General features: G+C 44.7%; 1 protein-coding gene across 2 annotated transcripts in view; it reads left to right on the top strand.

Annotated features, from left to right (window-relative positions):
• The window catches only part of MYRIP (myosin VIIA and Rab interacting protein), an 811,455-nt gene that overhangs the window by 633,274 nt on the left and 162,026 nt on the right, over nucleotides 1-16,155 (top strand). For both annotated transcript variants that reach the window (XM_073550109.1, XM_073550108.1), the window contains exon 9: nucleotides 6,607-6,784. In XM_073550109.1, coding sequence (XP_073406210.1) covers nucleotides 6,607-6,784 — 178 coding nt within the window. The remainder of the gene's footprint in view (nucleotides 1-6,606; nucleotides 6,785-16,155) is intronic.

The raw sequence follows: 16,155 nt of genomic DNA, 5'->3' as shown, positions 1-16,155 counted from the left end.
ACACATGCGGCTCCTCTCCGTACACCTTCTACACACGTGGCTCCGCTTCGTACATGGCTCTGCTCACCTCGTACACACACGGTTGCACTCCATACACTTCGTACACACACGGCTCTGCTCCGTACACCTTGTACACATACGGCTCTGCTACATCCACCCTGTAAACCCCTTCTGACCCCACACATAAACTTTTCCTCATCCAGCACCATGACAACCAGCACAGCAGAGTCCTGCATACACCGAGGCCCCTGATCATGTGACTCCTGACTGCTCCCCTCCTGTGACCTCATCACAGGTCCTGTGCATACAGAACAGCCATTGCGTCATGTCCACTACACAGCTCACCATCGAAGTGCAAACTCGCTATCGGGCCCTTAAGCACTTCGGGCCCTGTCGCAGCTGTGACCGCTGAGACTGCGGTAGTTACGCCCCTGGCCCTATGCATCAATAAATAAATTTACTCTTCCTTAAAAAAATATTTGGGGGATAACAACAATTGTGAAAAAAACCCACCAAAATCTGGGAAGGGTTAAAGGTGCAATCTGGTTTCTGCAAATAATATTATTTGTTGTATAATGAAAAGGTATATAATTTTTTATAATTTCTGAATATTTTTCTCACAGTTTTCAAGCGAGATCTCTGCATGTCACTCAAAAGGAACTTTCATTGGTCACTACCTGCATTTGAAAATATTTGCTGGTCATGTAAAAATAAATCAAAACTGGCACAGAAAGTCTCCTGCTTACAGATCTACAGAACTGCAGTCATTAATAATGAACCACAGAAAATCATCTGTTATTACGTATTTTCAGAACAACATCTGCCTCATCACTCATAAATAGTGTTGAGCATTCCGATACTGCAAATATCAGGTATCGGCCGATATTCGCTGTATCGGAATTCCGATACCGAGTACCGATATTTTTACAATATCGGATACCGGAATCGGAAGTTCCCATAATGCAATGAGCCACTGTTGTGGCTGTGATTGGCTGCTGAAATGATGTCATCATGATGCGCGGTCTGTGCGCATCATGATGCGGGGTCTGTGCTGGCTGCCGGGGGTCTATGCGGGCCTGCCGGGGGTCTGTGCCGGCTGCCAGGGGTCTGTGTGGGCCTGCCGGGGGTCTGTGCGGACTGCCGGGGGTCTGTGCCGGCTGCCTGGGGTCTGTGCGGGCCTGCCGGGGGTCTGCGGGCCTGCCGGGGGTCTGTGCGGGCCTGCCGGGGTCTGTGCGGGCTGCCGGGGGTCTTTGTGTCTGTGTGCAGGCATCGTCCGATGGGACTACAAGTCCCATCGGGCGGTGCCTGCTACAATGACAGTGATTGACACATTAGCCAATGATGGGACAGTACATACATACTTCATATATACTACATATATACAACATTCATACAACATACATACATACTTCATATATACTACATTCATACAGCATACATACATACTACATATATACCATATATACTACATTCATACAACATACATATATACTACATTCGTACAGCATACATACATACTACATATATACAACATTCATACAACATACATACATACTACATACATACTACATATATACAACATTCATACAACATACATACATACTACATGCATACTACATATATACAACATTCATACAATATACATACCTACTACATACATACTTCATATATACTACATTCATACAGCATACATACGTACTACATATATACAACATTCATACAACATACATACATACTACATATATACAACATTCATACAACATACATACATACTACGTACATACTACATATATACTACATTCATACAGCATACATACATACTACATATATACAACATTCATACAACATACATACTACATACATACTACATTAATACAACATACATACATAGTACATACTACATATATACTACATTCATACAACATACGTACATACTACATACATGCTTCATATATACTACATTCATACAAAATACATACATACATACTACATACATACTACATATACAGTATACTACATTCATACAGCATACATACATACTACATACTACATACATACTTAATATATACTACATACATACTACATACATACTACATATATACTACATTCATACAACATACATACATGCATACTACATACTACATATATACTACATTCATACGACATACATGCATACATAGTACATACTACATACATACAACATACATACAACATGCTACAGACATGCAAAATACATACTACATACATACTACATACAATACATTCATACAATACATACATATAGACATACAGTACATACAACATAGAGTACCCCCAACCCTGGATCTGCCCCATGCCCCCATTCACCTTCCCTATGCCATGGACTTCTATGGCCCCCACCCTGGATCTGCCCCATCCCCCCATCCACCTTCCCTATGCCATGGACTTCTATAGCCCCATCCTGGATCTGCCCCCATCCACCTTTCCTACAGCCCCTACCCAACATTCCTACAGTCCCTATCCCTATTCCCTTTTGTACACTTGCTTTGGCAAAACTAATGTGTATTTAGTCCTGCCTTCTTTGAATTGAATTGAATTGAGTACATACTCACCAACACTTGTCACTTTGTTCCCCGAAGCCAGTGTCATCTATAAAAAATATGAAAAAAACAAACAACCGATATACTCCCTGATCTGCAGAAATCCACGAGTGTCCCACGACGATCTCCTGCACTGCATCACTGAGAGGTTACTATTGTTCACTGGTCTCACTTTATGGCAAAAGCTGCATGGGAACTTTCTCACGCAGCAATGCCAAGAGTGAGACTAGGGACTATTTTTTTACAGTGGCAGTGGAATACAGTGTGGAAGGATACCTACCTCCCGTCATTGTATTCCTGGGGCCCCTAGAGAACGGTCGCATCAACTGATGCTGCTGTTCTCCATGGGAGATCGTCGTGGGACACTCATGGATTTCTGCGGATCAGGGAGTATATAGCTTGTTGGTTATTTTCATATTTTTTATAGATGACACTGGCTTCGGGGAACAAAGTGACAAGTGATGGTGAGTATGTACTCTATGTTATATGTACTGTATGTCTATATGTATGTACTGTATGAATGTATTCTATGTAGTATGTATGTTGTATGTCTGTAGCATGTTGTATGTATGTTGTATGTATGTAGTATCTACTATGTATGTATGTTGTATGAATGTAGTATATATGTAGTATGTATGTATGTTGTATGAATGTAGTATATATGTAGTATGTATGTATGTAGTATGTATGTATGTTGTATGAATGTTGTATATGTAGTATGTATGTATGCTGTATGAATGTAGTATGTATGTATGTTGTATCAATGTTGTATATATGTAGTATGTATGTAGTATGTATGTATGTTGTATGAATGTTGTATATATGTAGTATGTATGTATGTAGTATGTATGTAGTATGTATGTATGTTGTATGAATGTAGTATATATAGTATGTATGTAGTATTTATGTATGTTGTATGAATGTTGTATATATGTAGTATGTATGTATGCTGTATGAATGTAGTATATATGTCGTATGTATGTATGTTGTATGAATGTTGTATATATGTAGAATGTATGTATGCTGTATGAATGTAGTATATATGTAGTATGTATGTAGTATGTATGTATGTTGTATGAATGTTGTATATATGTAGTATGCATGTAGTAGCCATCATTGGCTAATGTGTCAATCACTGTCATTGTAGCAAGCATAGCCCGATGGGACTTGTCCCATCGGACAATGCCTGCACGCACACACAACCCCCGGCAGGCCCGCACAGACCCCCGGCAGCCGGCACAGACCCCCGGCAGCCGGCACAGACCCCCGGCAGGCCTGTACAGACCTCCGGCAGGCCCGTACAGACCCCCGGCAGGCCGGCACAGACCCCTGGCAGGCCCATACAGACCCCCGGCAGGCCCGTAGAGACCCCCGGCAGGCCCGCACAGACCCCCGTCAGTCCGCACAGACCCCCGGCAGCCGACACAGACCCCCGGCAGGCCCATACAGACCCCCCGCCAGTCCGCACAGACCCCCGGCAGGCCCGTACAGACCCCCGGCAGGCACGCACACACAGACATGCACAGTGTCTGCCCACGCACCGCCCACACTCTTCCCCCCTCCCGAACAGGATGTGCAAGTAATGAAAGGGTTTTTTTTAAATTCCGATATTTCTGTCCCATTGACTTGAGTGGGACTTCCAGTATCGGAATCGGCGATACCCGATACTTTTTGGGTTTTGGCCGATCCAATCCGATCCGATATTTCTCAATATCGGATGGTATCGCTCAACACTACTTATAAAGCTTATATATGTTTTGCATTATCCTGTATCGCCACCTAGTGGATGTGAGATGGTATATCATGTGAAAAAAAATCTGATTTTATGGTGTAAAAAAGATTTTATCCAGCAAAGGCAGTCTAATAAGCACTGAATACACCAGCAGCACACATCTCTATCCAAGCCTGATAGTTTTCTGTAATGTAGATGTAGCAGACTGTTTAATTTATTGATACTACGCCACAGTTACAATGGTGGCGGGGGGGTAGTTGTGTCCGGGCTATTTAAAGATACAGAACATAGGCAGAGTCCACTGAGCACACCATCAATGAGCACCCCCGACCCCTTGTACATAAAGGACATGACCGACACCATTTTCCCCACAGATTACCTTCTCTGTTCTGGTCACAGCAGTCCAGGTGATTAATACTCTCGAAAGGCAGCTGTTATCCAACAGGGAAAATAACTTTTAATAAACAGGGATAAAGTAGAATAACAGAAGAATATAGCACTGGATTTCAGATCTTTCACTGACATGCTCCGCAGCCTCACCTGCAGCAGCTGTGGCAGCCAAAGTTAGACAGTGGTCCACACGCTGGAGTCCTGGGCCCTTGACACCACTCCAGCAGGGGCCCTTCCTGATTCCTAGGGGCCCATGTCGTAATCCTCAGTCCTTTGATCCTTGGGACCCTTGTTGAGTCCCTGGAGTGCTTTGAGTCTGGGGCAACAGACCTCTCCCATCCTGGGGGTCTGGCAGTGTCCCGTCTGACAATCACATCTGCCCTGGCCAGAGTCCCAGGCAGTTCTGTGGAGCAGCGGCTTCCTGTCCCCTTGTGGCTGCAAGTCCAGCCCCCTTTTAACTATTGCCTGTCTCTAACTCTGCACAGACATTTAAAGGACAACATACACAAATACATAATATCACATTACATTACACATAAAACATATATACAGGAAAGTGCACGGGGAGTCACACAGACGGTGAGGAGTCATGGCTGTTTATATTATACACTAAACTCATTAGTGTTCCAACGTAGTACGAAACTGCTGTCATGGCCAACACAGTGCCCACCACACACAGTATGATATTCACGGTGACCTCCATCACACAGTATTATACACCCACAGCGCCCACCACACATTCTGTTGCCCAAACAGCGCTCGCCTATCCAGTATGATGCCCACAGTGTCCCCCGCAGAGCATGTCACCATGGTACCTACCATACACTCTATGATGACCACACAATGCCCAACATACACAATATGCACCTTCAAACATTATAATTTCCACAGTCCCCCTTAACACAATATGATGCCCCCTCACATACATTATGATGCCCCTATAGCCTAACATACATTATGATGCCCCTATGACCCTACCTAAAGTATGATGCCAAAATCCCCCATACACATCATGATGTTCACAACCCACCCTACTCGCAAACACACAAACAAACACTATAATGCCACTGCAGTCCCCTCACACCATATGAATTCCCTACAGTGGCTCCCACACACAGAATGATTTCTCCACAATGCCCCCAATATAGTATGAGGCCCCCATTGCCCACTACACATAGTTTGACCCCCATTGCTTTTCCACACATTTTGATGCCCCCACGGTCCTCCCACACAGTATAATGCCACCACAGTCCTTCCACACACTGTTATGCCCTGCATCTCACCCACACAGTATAATATCCCCACATTTCTTCCTAGACAGTATGATGCCCCCCACAGTCTCCCCACACAGTATAATGGTCCCACAACCCATCAGATTATAATGCTCCCACAGGCCCCCACATACAGTATAATGCCCCCTCATGTCCCTCCAAACAGTATGATGCTCCAATTATATCCTGACAGCTCCTTCACACAGTCTAATGCTCCTACACACAGTATGATGTCTCTAGGGCCAGTTGGAAGTTATGAGTTCACATTGGATACAGTAGAATGGAAACCTTTTCCTATAAAAGTAGCCTTTAGTAACATCTATTGTATAATGTAAGATGAAATATTAAACAATATCAGATATTAGCAGGAAATAAGAGTGTCTGAGGTTGCAAAATGGCAGTCTTCATGACGTCCTGGTGCTACTGGATAGTAAAGAAGATCTAGACTTACTAATAGAGACTAATGTATGTTGCATAAAACTTTAACTTGTGTTCAAGCATCGTTGTCGTGTCACTTTTTTTGCCATGATTTTCAAAAATAGCAGAAAAATTATCTAGTTTTACTACAATTGCTGCACGAAAAGAAAAAAAGCACCCTAAAATGCCTAAATATTATTTCATTTTCTTTCTTTAGAGATCCCACTCTGCTTTCTCTCTAATGAGTGAGGATGCAGCAAGTAACCATGCAGAAGTTAAAACTAGTACCCCAGAACCCCGCTACTCATCACAAAGAATCCACAAGAGAAGACTTAAAGAAGCAAGACCTTCTGCATTGCCAAGTTGGAAGAGTGTGGACAGTCTTTATGATTCAAGTAATTTATGTTCTTCAATACAGTCAGTACATCACAGCAGATCTTATCTTGTAGGACCATCTGATTTAAATTGTTAACCAGATAATGACCAAGCGCTGTAAATATACTTCACATGGTCCTGAGCTTTAACTTGTGTCATTATAAATGTTTGGTGCGTGGTTAAATCTTCTGCGGTATGGCAGAAGCAGGTTCAGTCAATGGCTGTAACACACATCATGCATCCCATGAAGAAGACCATAGCTGTTTATTACTGCTCCTGTCTTCTCCTTTGATGGCCACATAGCGCTTAGTGAAGTCTGTGCATCAAACAGAATCATCAGCATTGCTGATACTTCTGAAGGACCTGGTGATCGGATGACCACCAGGTTCTGCCAGCATAGCAGAGCTGCTGTGTCCTAGCAAACCCAGATTAGCAGTGTGAGAGACACCAAGTTCAGGTGGCTGTATTTTCCCGTAACTATGGCTCCTATGCTCCATTTACAGTGGGGAAAAAGTGAACAAAAAATAATAATATTCCCAGAGATCTTTTAGGATTTTATTATGCAAAAAATATAAGAAAAAAAAGAATGTGTAAAACATTTGAAAAAACACCCTAAGAAAGTAAAAAAGAAGAAAAGAGATGTGGCACTCACCCGTTAGCTGTAAAATAAAATCCTTTATTCAACCTTCATCAGTTTCAGATAAGGTTCAAGGGACAAGCAGGTAAAAGAGGCATGCAGGGAAAGAACGGGCGACAGCCGTTTTGCATACTCAACGCTTTCACGGGTCCAGATGGAACCTGGACTTCTGGAAGCGTTGAGTACGCGAAACGGCCGTCGTCCGTTCTTTCCCCGAATGCATTTTTTTCCTGCTTGTCCCTTGAACCTTATCTGAAACCGATGAAGGTTGAATAAAGGACTTTGGGTGAGTGCCACATCTCTTTTCTTCTTTTTGACGTTCACAAGATGTAATTTTCCAATGCTGTGCACAATATACCTATAGCTAAAAGACCGCTAGTTATCAGCCGCATATAATCTCTATCCACAGGCGTCTGGATTTATTGCCTTATTGCCATTCATTTTCTCTTCACACTTGACACTAAGGCTGGGCTCACACGTAGCGGAACTCTGGCGGAAATTACCGCGAGAATATCACATTTTAAATTCCCGCGATTTTACAGCGGAAAAACTAGCATTTTGCAAGCGTAATTAACTTGCAGAATTGCTAGCGATCTGGAGCATAGCTTGGAAACCTGATTGACAAGTTGGTCACACTCGTCAAACATAGTGTTTGACGAGTGTGACCAACTTTTCACTATTGAGGCCGCCTATGCGGCGACAATAGTAAAAGATAGAATGTAAAAAATAATAATTAAAAAAATATTGTTATTCTCACCTTCCGACGTCCCGCGCAGCCTTTCCGCCTCTCTCCACGCTCCCGGACCCAGTAATCCTTTGCGACAATTACCACGATGACATCTGTTCTCGCGGGATCGCGACGTCTCGCGATCATTCGCGATGACATCGCGCGGTCCGGATGAGAGGAGACTGTCCTCCGGGCTTTGGGTACCATATCCCTGTGAAAAATAGAATTTAAAGTAAAAAATATTGTTATTCTCACCTTCCAACGTCCCGCGCAACCTTCCCGCCTCTCTCCACGCTCCCGGTCCCAGTAAGCCTTTGCGAGCGATGACATCTGTTCTTGCGGGATCGCAAAGTCTTGCGGTCATTCGCGCGACGTCATCGCGAATGACCGTGAGACGTCGCAATCCCGCGAGAACAGATGTCATCGCGGTAATTGTCGCAAAGGATTACTGGGACCGGGAGCGTGGAGAGAGGGGGGAAGGCTGTGCTGGACGTCGGAAGGTGAGAATAACAATATTTTTTTATTATTATTATTTTTTACATTCTATCTTTTACTATTGACGCCGCATAGGCGGCCTCAATAGTAAAAAGTTGGTCACACTCGTCAAACACTCTGTTTGAAGAGTGTGACCAACCTGTCAATCAGTTCTCCAAGCTATGCTCCAGATCGCTTGGAAAACGCTAGCAATTCTGCAAGCTAATTACGCTTGCAAAATGCTAGTTTTTCCGCGGGAAAATCGCGGGAATTTAAAATGCGATTTTCCCGCGGAATGGAATTCCAGAATTCTCGCGATAATTTCCGCTAGAGTTCCGGTACGTTTGAACACAGCCTACAAAATAAGTATATAAATATACTTTTACTTATATATATATACTTATGCAGTATATATGCATCTATATACATTTATATATATATATATACACACAGTATATATACTGTGTATATATATATATATATATATATATACTAGCTGAAAAGCCCGGCGCTGCCCGGGCATAGTAACTAACTGTGGTTAGTTATAGCAAATTATAATTATCCTCCATCCCATAGTCCCGTGCCCATATACCCATCATACATATCCACGATCCCATAGGCCCATGCCCATATACCCATCATACATATCCTCCATCCCATAGTCCCATGCTCATATACCCATCATACATATTCTCCATCCCATAGTCCCATGCCCATATACCCATCATACATATTCTCCATCCCATAGTCCCATGCCCATATACCCATCATACATATTCGCCATCCCATAGTCGAGTGCCCATATACCCATCACACATCCTTCATCTCATAGTCCCATGCCCATATACCCATCATACATATCCTCCATCCCATAGTCCCGTGCCCATATACCCATCATACATATCCGCCATCCCATAGTCCCGTGCCCATATACCCGTCATACATATCCTCCATCTCAAAGTCCAGTGCCCATATACCCATCACACATCCTCCATCCAATAGACCCTTGCCCATATACATATCCGCCATCCCATAGTCCCGTGCCCATATACCAATCACACATTCTCCATCCCATAGGCCCGTGCCCATATACCCATCATACATATCCTCCATCCCATAGTCCCATGCCCATATACCCATCATACGTATCCTCCATCCCATAATCCCGTGCCCATATACCCATCATACATATCCGCCATCCCATAGTCCCGTGCCCATATACCCATCATAAATATCCTCCATCCTATAGTCCAGTGCCCATATATCCATCACACATCCTCCATCCCAAAGTCCCGTGCCCATATACATATCCGCCATCCCATAGTCCAGTGCCCATATACCCATCACACATCCTCCATCCCATAGGCCCATGCGCATATACCCATCATACATATCCTCCATCCCATAGTCCCATGCCCATATACCCATCATACATATTCGCCATCCCATAGTCGAGTGCCCATATACCCATCACATATCCTTCATCTCATAGTCCCATGCCCACATACCCATCATACTTATCCTCCATCCCATAGTCCCGTGCCCATATACCCATCATACATATCCGCCATCCCATAGTCCCGTGCCCATATACCCATCAAACATATCCTCCATCCCATAGTCCAGTGCCCATATACCCATCACGCATCCTCCATCCCATAGTCCCGTGCTCATATACATATCCGCCATCCCATAGTCCCGTGCCCATTTACCATCACACATCCTCCATCCCATAGGCCCGTGCCCATATACCCATCATACATATCCTCCATCCCATAGTCCCATGCCCATATACCCATCATACATATCCTCCATCCCATAGTCCCGTGCCCATATACCCATCATACATATCCTCCATCCCATAGTCCCGTGCCCATATACCCATCATACATATCTGCCATCCCATAGTCCCGTGCCCATGTACCCATCACACATCCTTCATCTCATAGTCCCATGCCCATATACCCATCCTACATATCCTCCATCCCATAGTCCTGTGCCCATATACCCATCACACATCCTCCATCCCATAGTCCCGTGCCCATATACATATCCGCCATCCCATAGACCCATGCCCATATACCCATCATACATATCCTCCATCCCATAGTCCCATGCCCATATACCCATCATACATATTCGCCATTCCATAGTCGAGTGCCCATATACCCATCACATATCCTTCATCTCATAGTCCCATGCCCACCTACCCATCATACTTATCCTCCATCCCATAGTCCCGTGCCCATATACCCATCATACATATCCGCCATCCCATAGTCCCGTGCCCATATACCCATCATACATATCCTCCATCCCATAGTCCAGTGCCCATATACCCATCACGCATCCTCCATCCCATAGTCCCGTGCTCATATACATATCCGCCATCCCATAGTCCCGTGCCCATTTACCATCACACATATCCTCCATCCCATAGTCCCATGCCCATATACCCATCATACATATCCTCCATCCCATAGTCCCATGTCCATATACCCATCATACATATCCTCCATCCCATAGTCCCGTGCCCATATACCCATCATACATATCTGCCATCCCATAGTCCCGTGCCCATGTACCCATCACACATCCTTCATCTCATAGTCCCATGCCCATATACCCATCCTACATATCCTCCATCCCATAGTCCTGTGCCCATATACCCATCACACATCCTCCATCCCATAGTCAACCATTATGACATCATAATGAGCGGAGGGGTTTGCAACCTATGATGACATCAGAGTCGCCATGGCAACCATTGTGACATCATAATGAGGGGTGGGGCTTAATACGCACACACTGTTTCCCCAGTATGCAAATAGGGGCATTATGACATCATAATGAGGGGTGGGGCTTGACACGCACACACTTTTTCCCCAGTATGTAGATAGGGGCAAAATTGTTTGGTGAATTGGAACACGCGGGGTTAAAATTTCGCCTCACAACATAACTTAGGACGCTCTCAGGGTCCAGACGTGTGACTGTGCCAAATTTTGTGGCTGTAGCTGCGACGGTGCGGATGCCTATCCCGGACATACACACATACAGACATGCATACACACATACATACACTACATACATACACACTTTGAGCTTTATATATTAGATATCTAATATATAAAGCTCAAAGTGTGTATGTATGTATGTATGTATGTATCTGTGTGTGTATGTATGTGTGTGTGTATGTCCGGGATAGGCATGCGCACCGTCGCAGCTACAGCCACAAAATTTGGCACAGTCACACGTCTGGACCCCGAGAGCGTCCTAAGCTATGTTGTGAGGCGAAATTTTAACCCCGCGCCTTCCAATTCACCAAACAATTTTGCCCCTGTCTACATACTGGGGAAAAAGTGTGTGCGCGTCAAGCTCCGCCCCTCATTATGATGTCATAATGCCCCTATTTGCATACTGGGGAAACAGTGTGTGAGTATCAAGCCCCGCCCCTCATTATGATGTCACAATGGTTGCCATGGCGACGCTGATGTCATCATAGTTTGCAAGCCCCGCTGCTCATTATGATGTCATAATGGTTGACTATGGAATGGAGGATGTGTGATGGGTATATGGGCACTGGACTATGGGATGGAGGATATGTTTGACGGGTATATGGGCATGGGACTATGGGATGGAGGATGCGTGATGGGTATATGGGCACTGGACTATGGGATGGAGGATATGTACGATGGGTATATGGGCACTCGACTATGGGATGGCGAATATGTATGATGGGTATATAGGCATGGGACTATGGGATGGAGGATGTGTGATGGGTATATGGGCATGGGACTATGGGATGGAGGATGTGTGATGGGTATATGGGCACTCGACTATGGGATGGAGGATATGTATGACCGGTATATGGGCACGGGACTATGGAATGGTGGATATGTATGATGGGTATATGGGCACGGGACTGAGATGGAGGATATGTATGATGGGTATATGGGCATGGGACTATGAGATGAAGGATGTGTGATGGATATATGGGCACTTGACTATGGGATGGCGAATATGTATGATGGGTATATGGGCATGGGACTATGGGATGGAGGATTTGTGATGGGTATATGGGCATGGGACTATGGGATGGAGGATGTGTGATATGTATATGGGCACTCGACTATGGGATGGAGGATATGTATGATGGGTATATGGGCACGGGCCTATGAGATGGAGGATGTGTGATGGGTATATAGGCACACGCCTATGGGATGGAGGATATGTATGAAGGGTACATGGGCATGGGCCTATGGGATGGTGGATATGTATGATGGGTATATGGGCACGTGACTATGGGATGGAGGATAATTATAATTTGTTATAACTAACCTCAGTTAGTTACTATGCCCAGGCAGCGCTGGGCTCTTCAGCTAGTATATATATATATATATATATATATATATATATATATATATCTAATATATAAAGCTCAATGTGGGTGTGTATGTATGTATGTCCGGGATTGACATCCGCACCGTCGCAGCTACAGCCACAAAAATTGGCACAGTCACACGTCTGGACCCCGAGAGCATCATAGGCTATGTTGTGAGGCGAAATTTTAACCCTGCGTGTTCCAATTCACCAAACAATTTTTACCCTATCTACATAATGGGGAAAAAGTGTACGTATGTATTGGCATCTGCACCGTTGTAGCTACAGCCACAAAATTTTGCACAGTCACATGTCTGGACCCCGAGAGCATCATAGGCTATGTTGTGAGGCGAAATTCTAACTCCGCGCATTCCAATTCACCAAACAATTTTTACCCTATCTACATAATGGGGAAAAAGTGAAAGGAAAAGTGTTGGAGGCAAATTGACAGCTGTCAGATGTGAACAAAGGGGACTTAAAGAATAAGAGCGATGGTGCCAAAGAGTACATACCCTACAGTTGCTAATGTGGGGCCCTGACATGGGATACTCACCACACACAGGGATACGAACACACACAAAATGCGCCACACACTACCACGTGCTTCAACACATATACCACCCTCAGCACACATTTCACCACACATACACCAACCTTGCCACATAAAAGTCGAAACAGCAAAGTCGCCACTCAAAACTCGCCACGCTGTCCCAGAGCTGTTTAAAAGATGAAAAATTAGCTGTGATTGGTTGCTATCAGCAACAGTTTTCTTTGTAGACAGTTGTGGTAACTGAGGCCTATTATTCTTATCATTTCTATGGTGTTATCGCCCTTCTGTAAAGCTGGAAATAACACAATTTATTACCGTGCCAACACAGACCACCCTCTGACACAGACTGCAGGGGGAACCCAGTATCACACAGGATAGGATTAGATACACAGCTCAGCAGACAGTATCGAACAGGATAGGATTAGATACACGGCTCAGCAGTCAGTATCACACAGGATAGGATTAGATACACAGCTCAGCAGTCAGTATCACACAGGATAGGAATAGATACATGGCTCAGCATACAGTATCACACAGGATAGGATTAGATACAAAGCTCAGCACACAGTATCACACAGAATAGTATTAGATACACGGCTCAGCAGACAGTATCACACAGGATAGGATTAGATACGCAGCTCAGCACACAGTATCAAACAGAATAGTATTAGATACACGGTTCAGCAGACAGTATCACACAGAATAGGATTAGATACATGGCTCAGCAGTCAGTATCAAACAGGATAGGATTAGATGCATGTTTTTTATGTGCAATATAATCATTATAATTTGTTGTAACTAACCACAGTTGGTTACTATGCCCAGGCAATGCCGGACTCTTCAGCTAGTATGTATATATAGATGCAGTCTATATATATATATATATATATATATATATATATATCAGGGCCGGACTGGGACTAAAATTCAGCCCTGGCATTTGAAGTTACAGAGGCCCACTAGTCACATGGTGACTATATAATATTTTTGGACACTTGTAGGTTACAAGAAGTGAGAGGAGATTAACACGACTATATAACATGTAGTCAGAGCTGTGCCCAGTATTTCAGCTCAGTCCTATTTATTGCTTTTAGGTACAGTACTCCTCCCAAAGTTCTGTCCCCTTTTGTTTGCACGATGACAGAATTCCTGGCAGAACTGCTATCCATTGGGCAACCAGACCCCCTGGTCATAGCTGCCCCTATCATATTCCCAAGTTTTGAAGAAGGGAAAGAAGGACAAAGGCTGCGGCGCACGCAGCTGCATATTTTAGGCCACGCCCTGGCCACACCCATTTCACAACTAGTCACACCCATGCCCACGCCCAACCGCACCCATTTAGCACTGCTGATCACACTGACTGGTACTGAGGGCACAGTGGCTGGCATTATGGGCACACTGACTGGCACTAAGGCAGAGAGGAAACAGAGATAGAGAGAAAAAAGAAAACAGAGAGAAAGAAGAAAGAACAGAGAGAGAAAGAAGAAAGAAAGAGGGGAAGAAAGAACAGAGAGAGACAGAGAGAGAAAGAAAGAAGTAAAGAAAAGAAAGAACAGAGAGAAAGAAAGAGGGGAAAGAAAGAACAGAGAGAGACAGAGAGAGAAAGAAAGAAGTAAAGAAAAGAAAGAACAGAGAGAAAGAAAGAGTGGATAGAAAGAACAGAGAGAGAGAAAGAAAAAAGAAAGATTAGAGAGAGAAAATGAGGGAAAGACAGAACAGAGAATGAGAAAGAACAGAGAAAGAAAGAAACAGAGAGAAAAAAATAAAGAAAGATTCTATAAAGATACTATAGCAGCCCAGCTCCCATTGTAATGCCCACCTGAGCCTCCCGATGCAGGACATATCATAATCCGCTCACATGGCCGGCATCCCTGATTCCAAGGCGATCCCGCAGCCTGCGCTGTCCGAGGAGGACACTGTGATGGATCTGAAGCATTCCTAGTTCCATCACAATCTCCTCATGAAATTATCTCATTTCCAGTCAGCTTCCAGCACATTACTTCAGGTGGAACGTCATGTGCGAGTTTTAAAATGCTCCTCGGGGCTCCTCCGTGTACTCCTGTGTCCGTGGAAAAAGCCCGCTTTGTATGCTCCGTACACACTTGGCTCTGCTCCGTTCATCCCGTACACATATGGCTCCACTCTGTACACACACGGCTCCGCTCCGTATACCCCATACACACGCCGCTCCGCTCCGTACACCTCGTACACACACGGCTCCGCTCCGTACACCTCGTACATGCGCGGCTCTGGTCTGTACACCTCGTACACGCGCGGCTCCTCTCCATACACCTCGCACACGCGCGGCTCCTCTCCGTACACCTCGTACACATGTGACTCTGCTCCGTACACCCCGTACACATCTCCGCTATGTACACCTCGTACACACACGGCTCTGCTCTGTACACCGCGTACACACACGGCTCCTCTCCGTACACCTCGTACACACGTGGCTCCGCTCCGTACAGCTCGTACACACATGCGGCTCCACTCCGTACACCTCGTACACACACAGCTCTGCTACATCTATCCTGTAAACCCCTCCTGACCCCACACATACTTCCCTCATCCAGCACCATGACAACCAGCACAGCTGAGTCCTACAGACACCAAGCGGCAGGAC

Source organism: Dendrobates tinctorius, unplaced genomic scaffold (genome assembly GCF_039654945.1).
Source record: "Dendrobates tinctorius isolate UK_male_01 unplaced genomic scaffold, ASM3965494v1 ptg000162l, whole genome shotgun sequence".
Taxonomy (NCBI): Eukaryota; Metazoa; Chordata; class Amphibia; order Anura; family Dendrobatidae; genus Dendrobates; species Dendrobates tinctorius.
The sequence above is the reverse complement of the archived record's forward strand: the minus strand, read 5'-3'. Positions and strand labels throughout refer to the sequence as shown.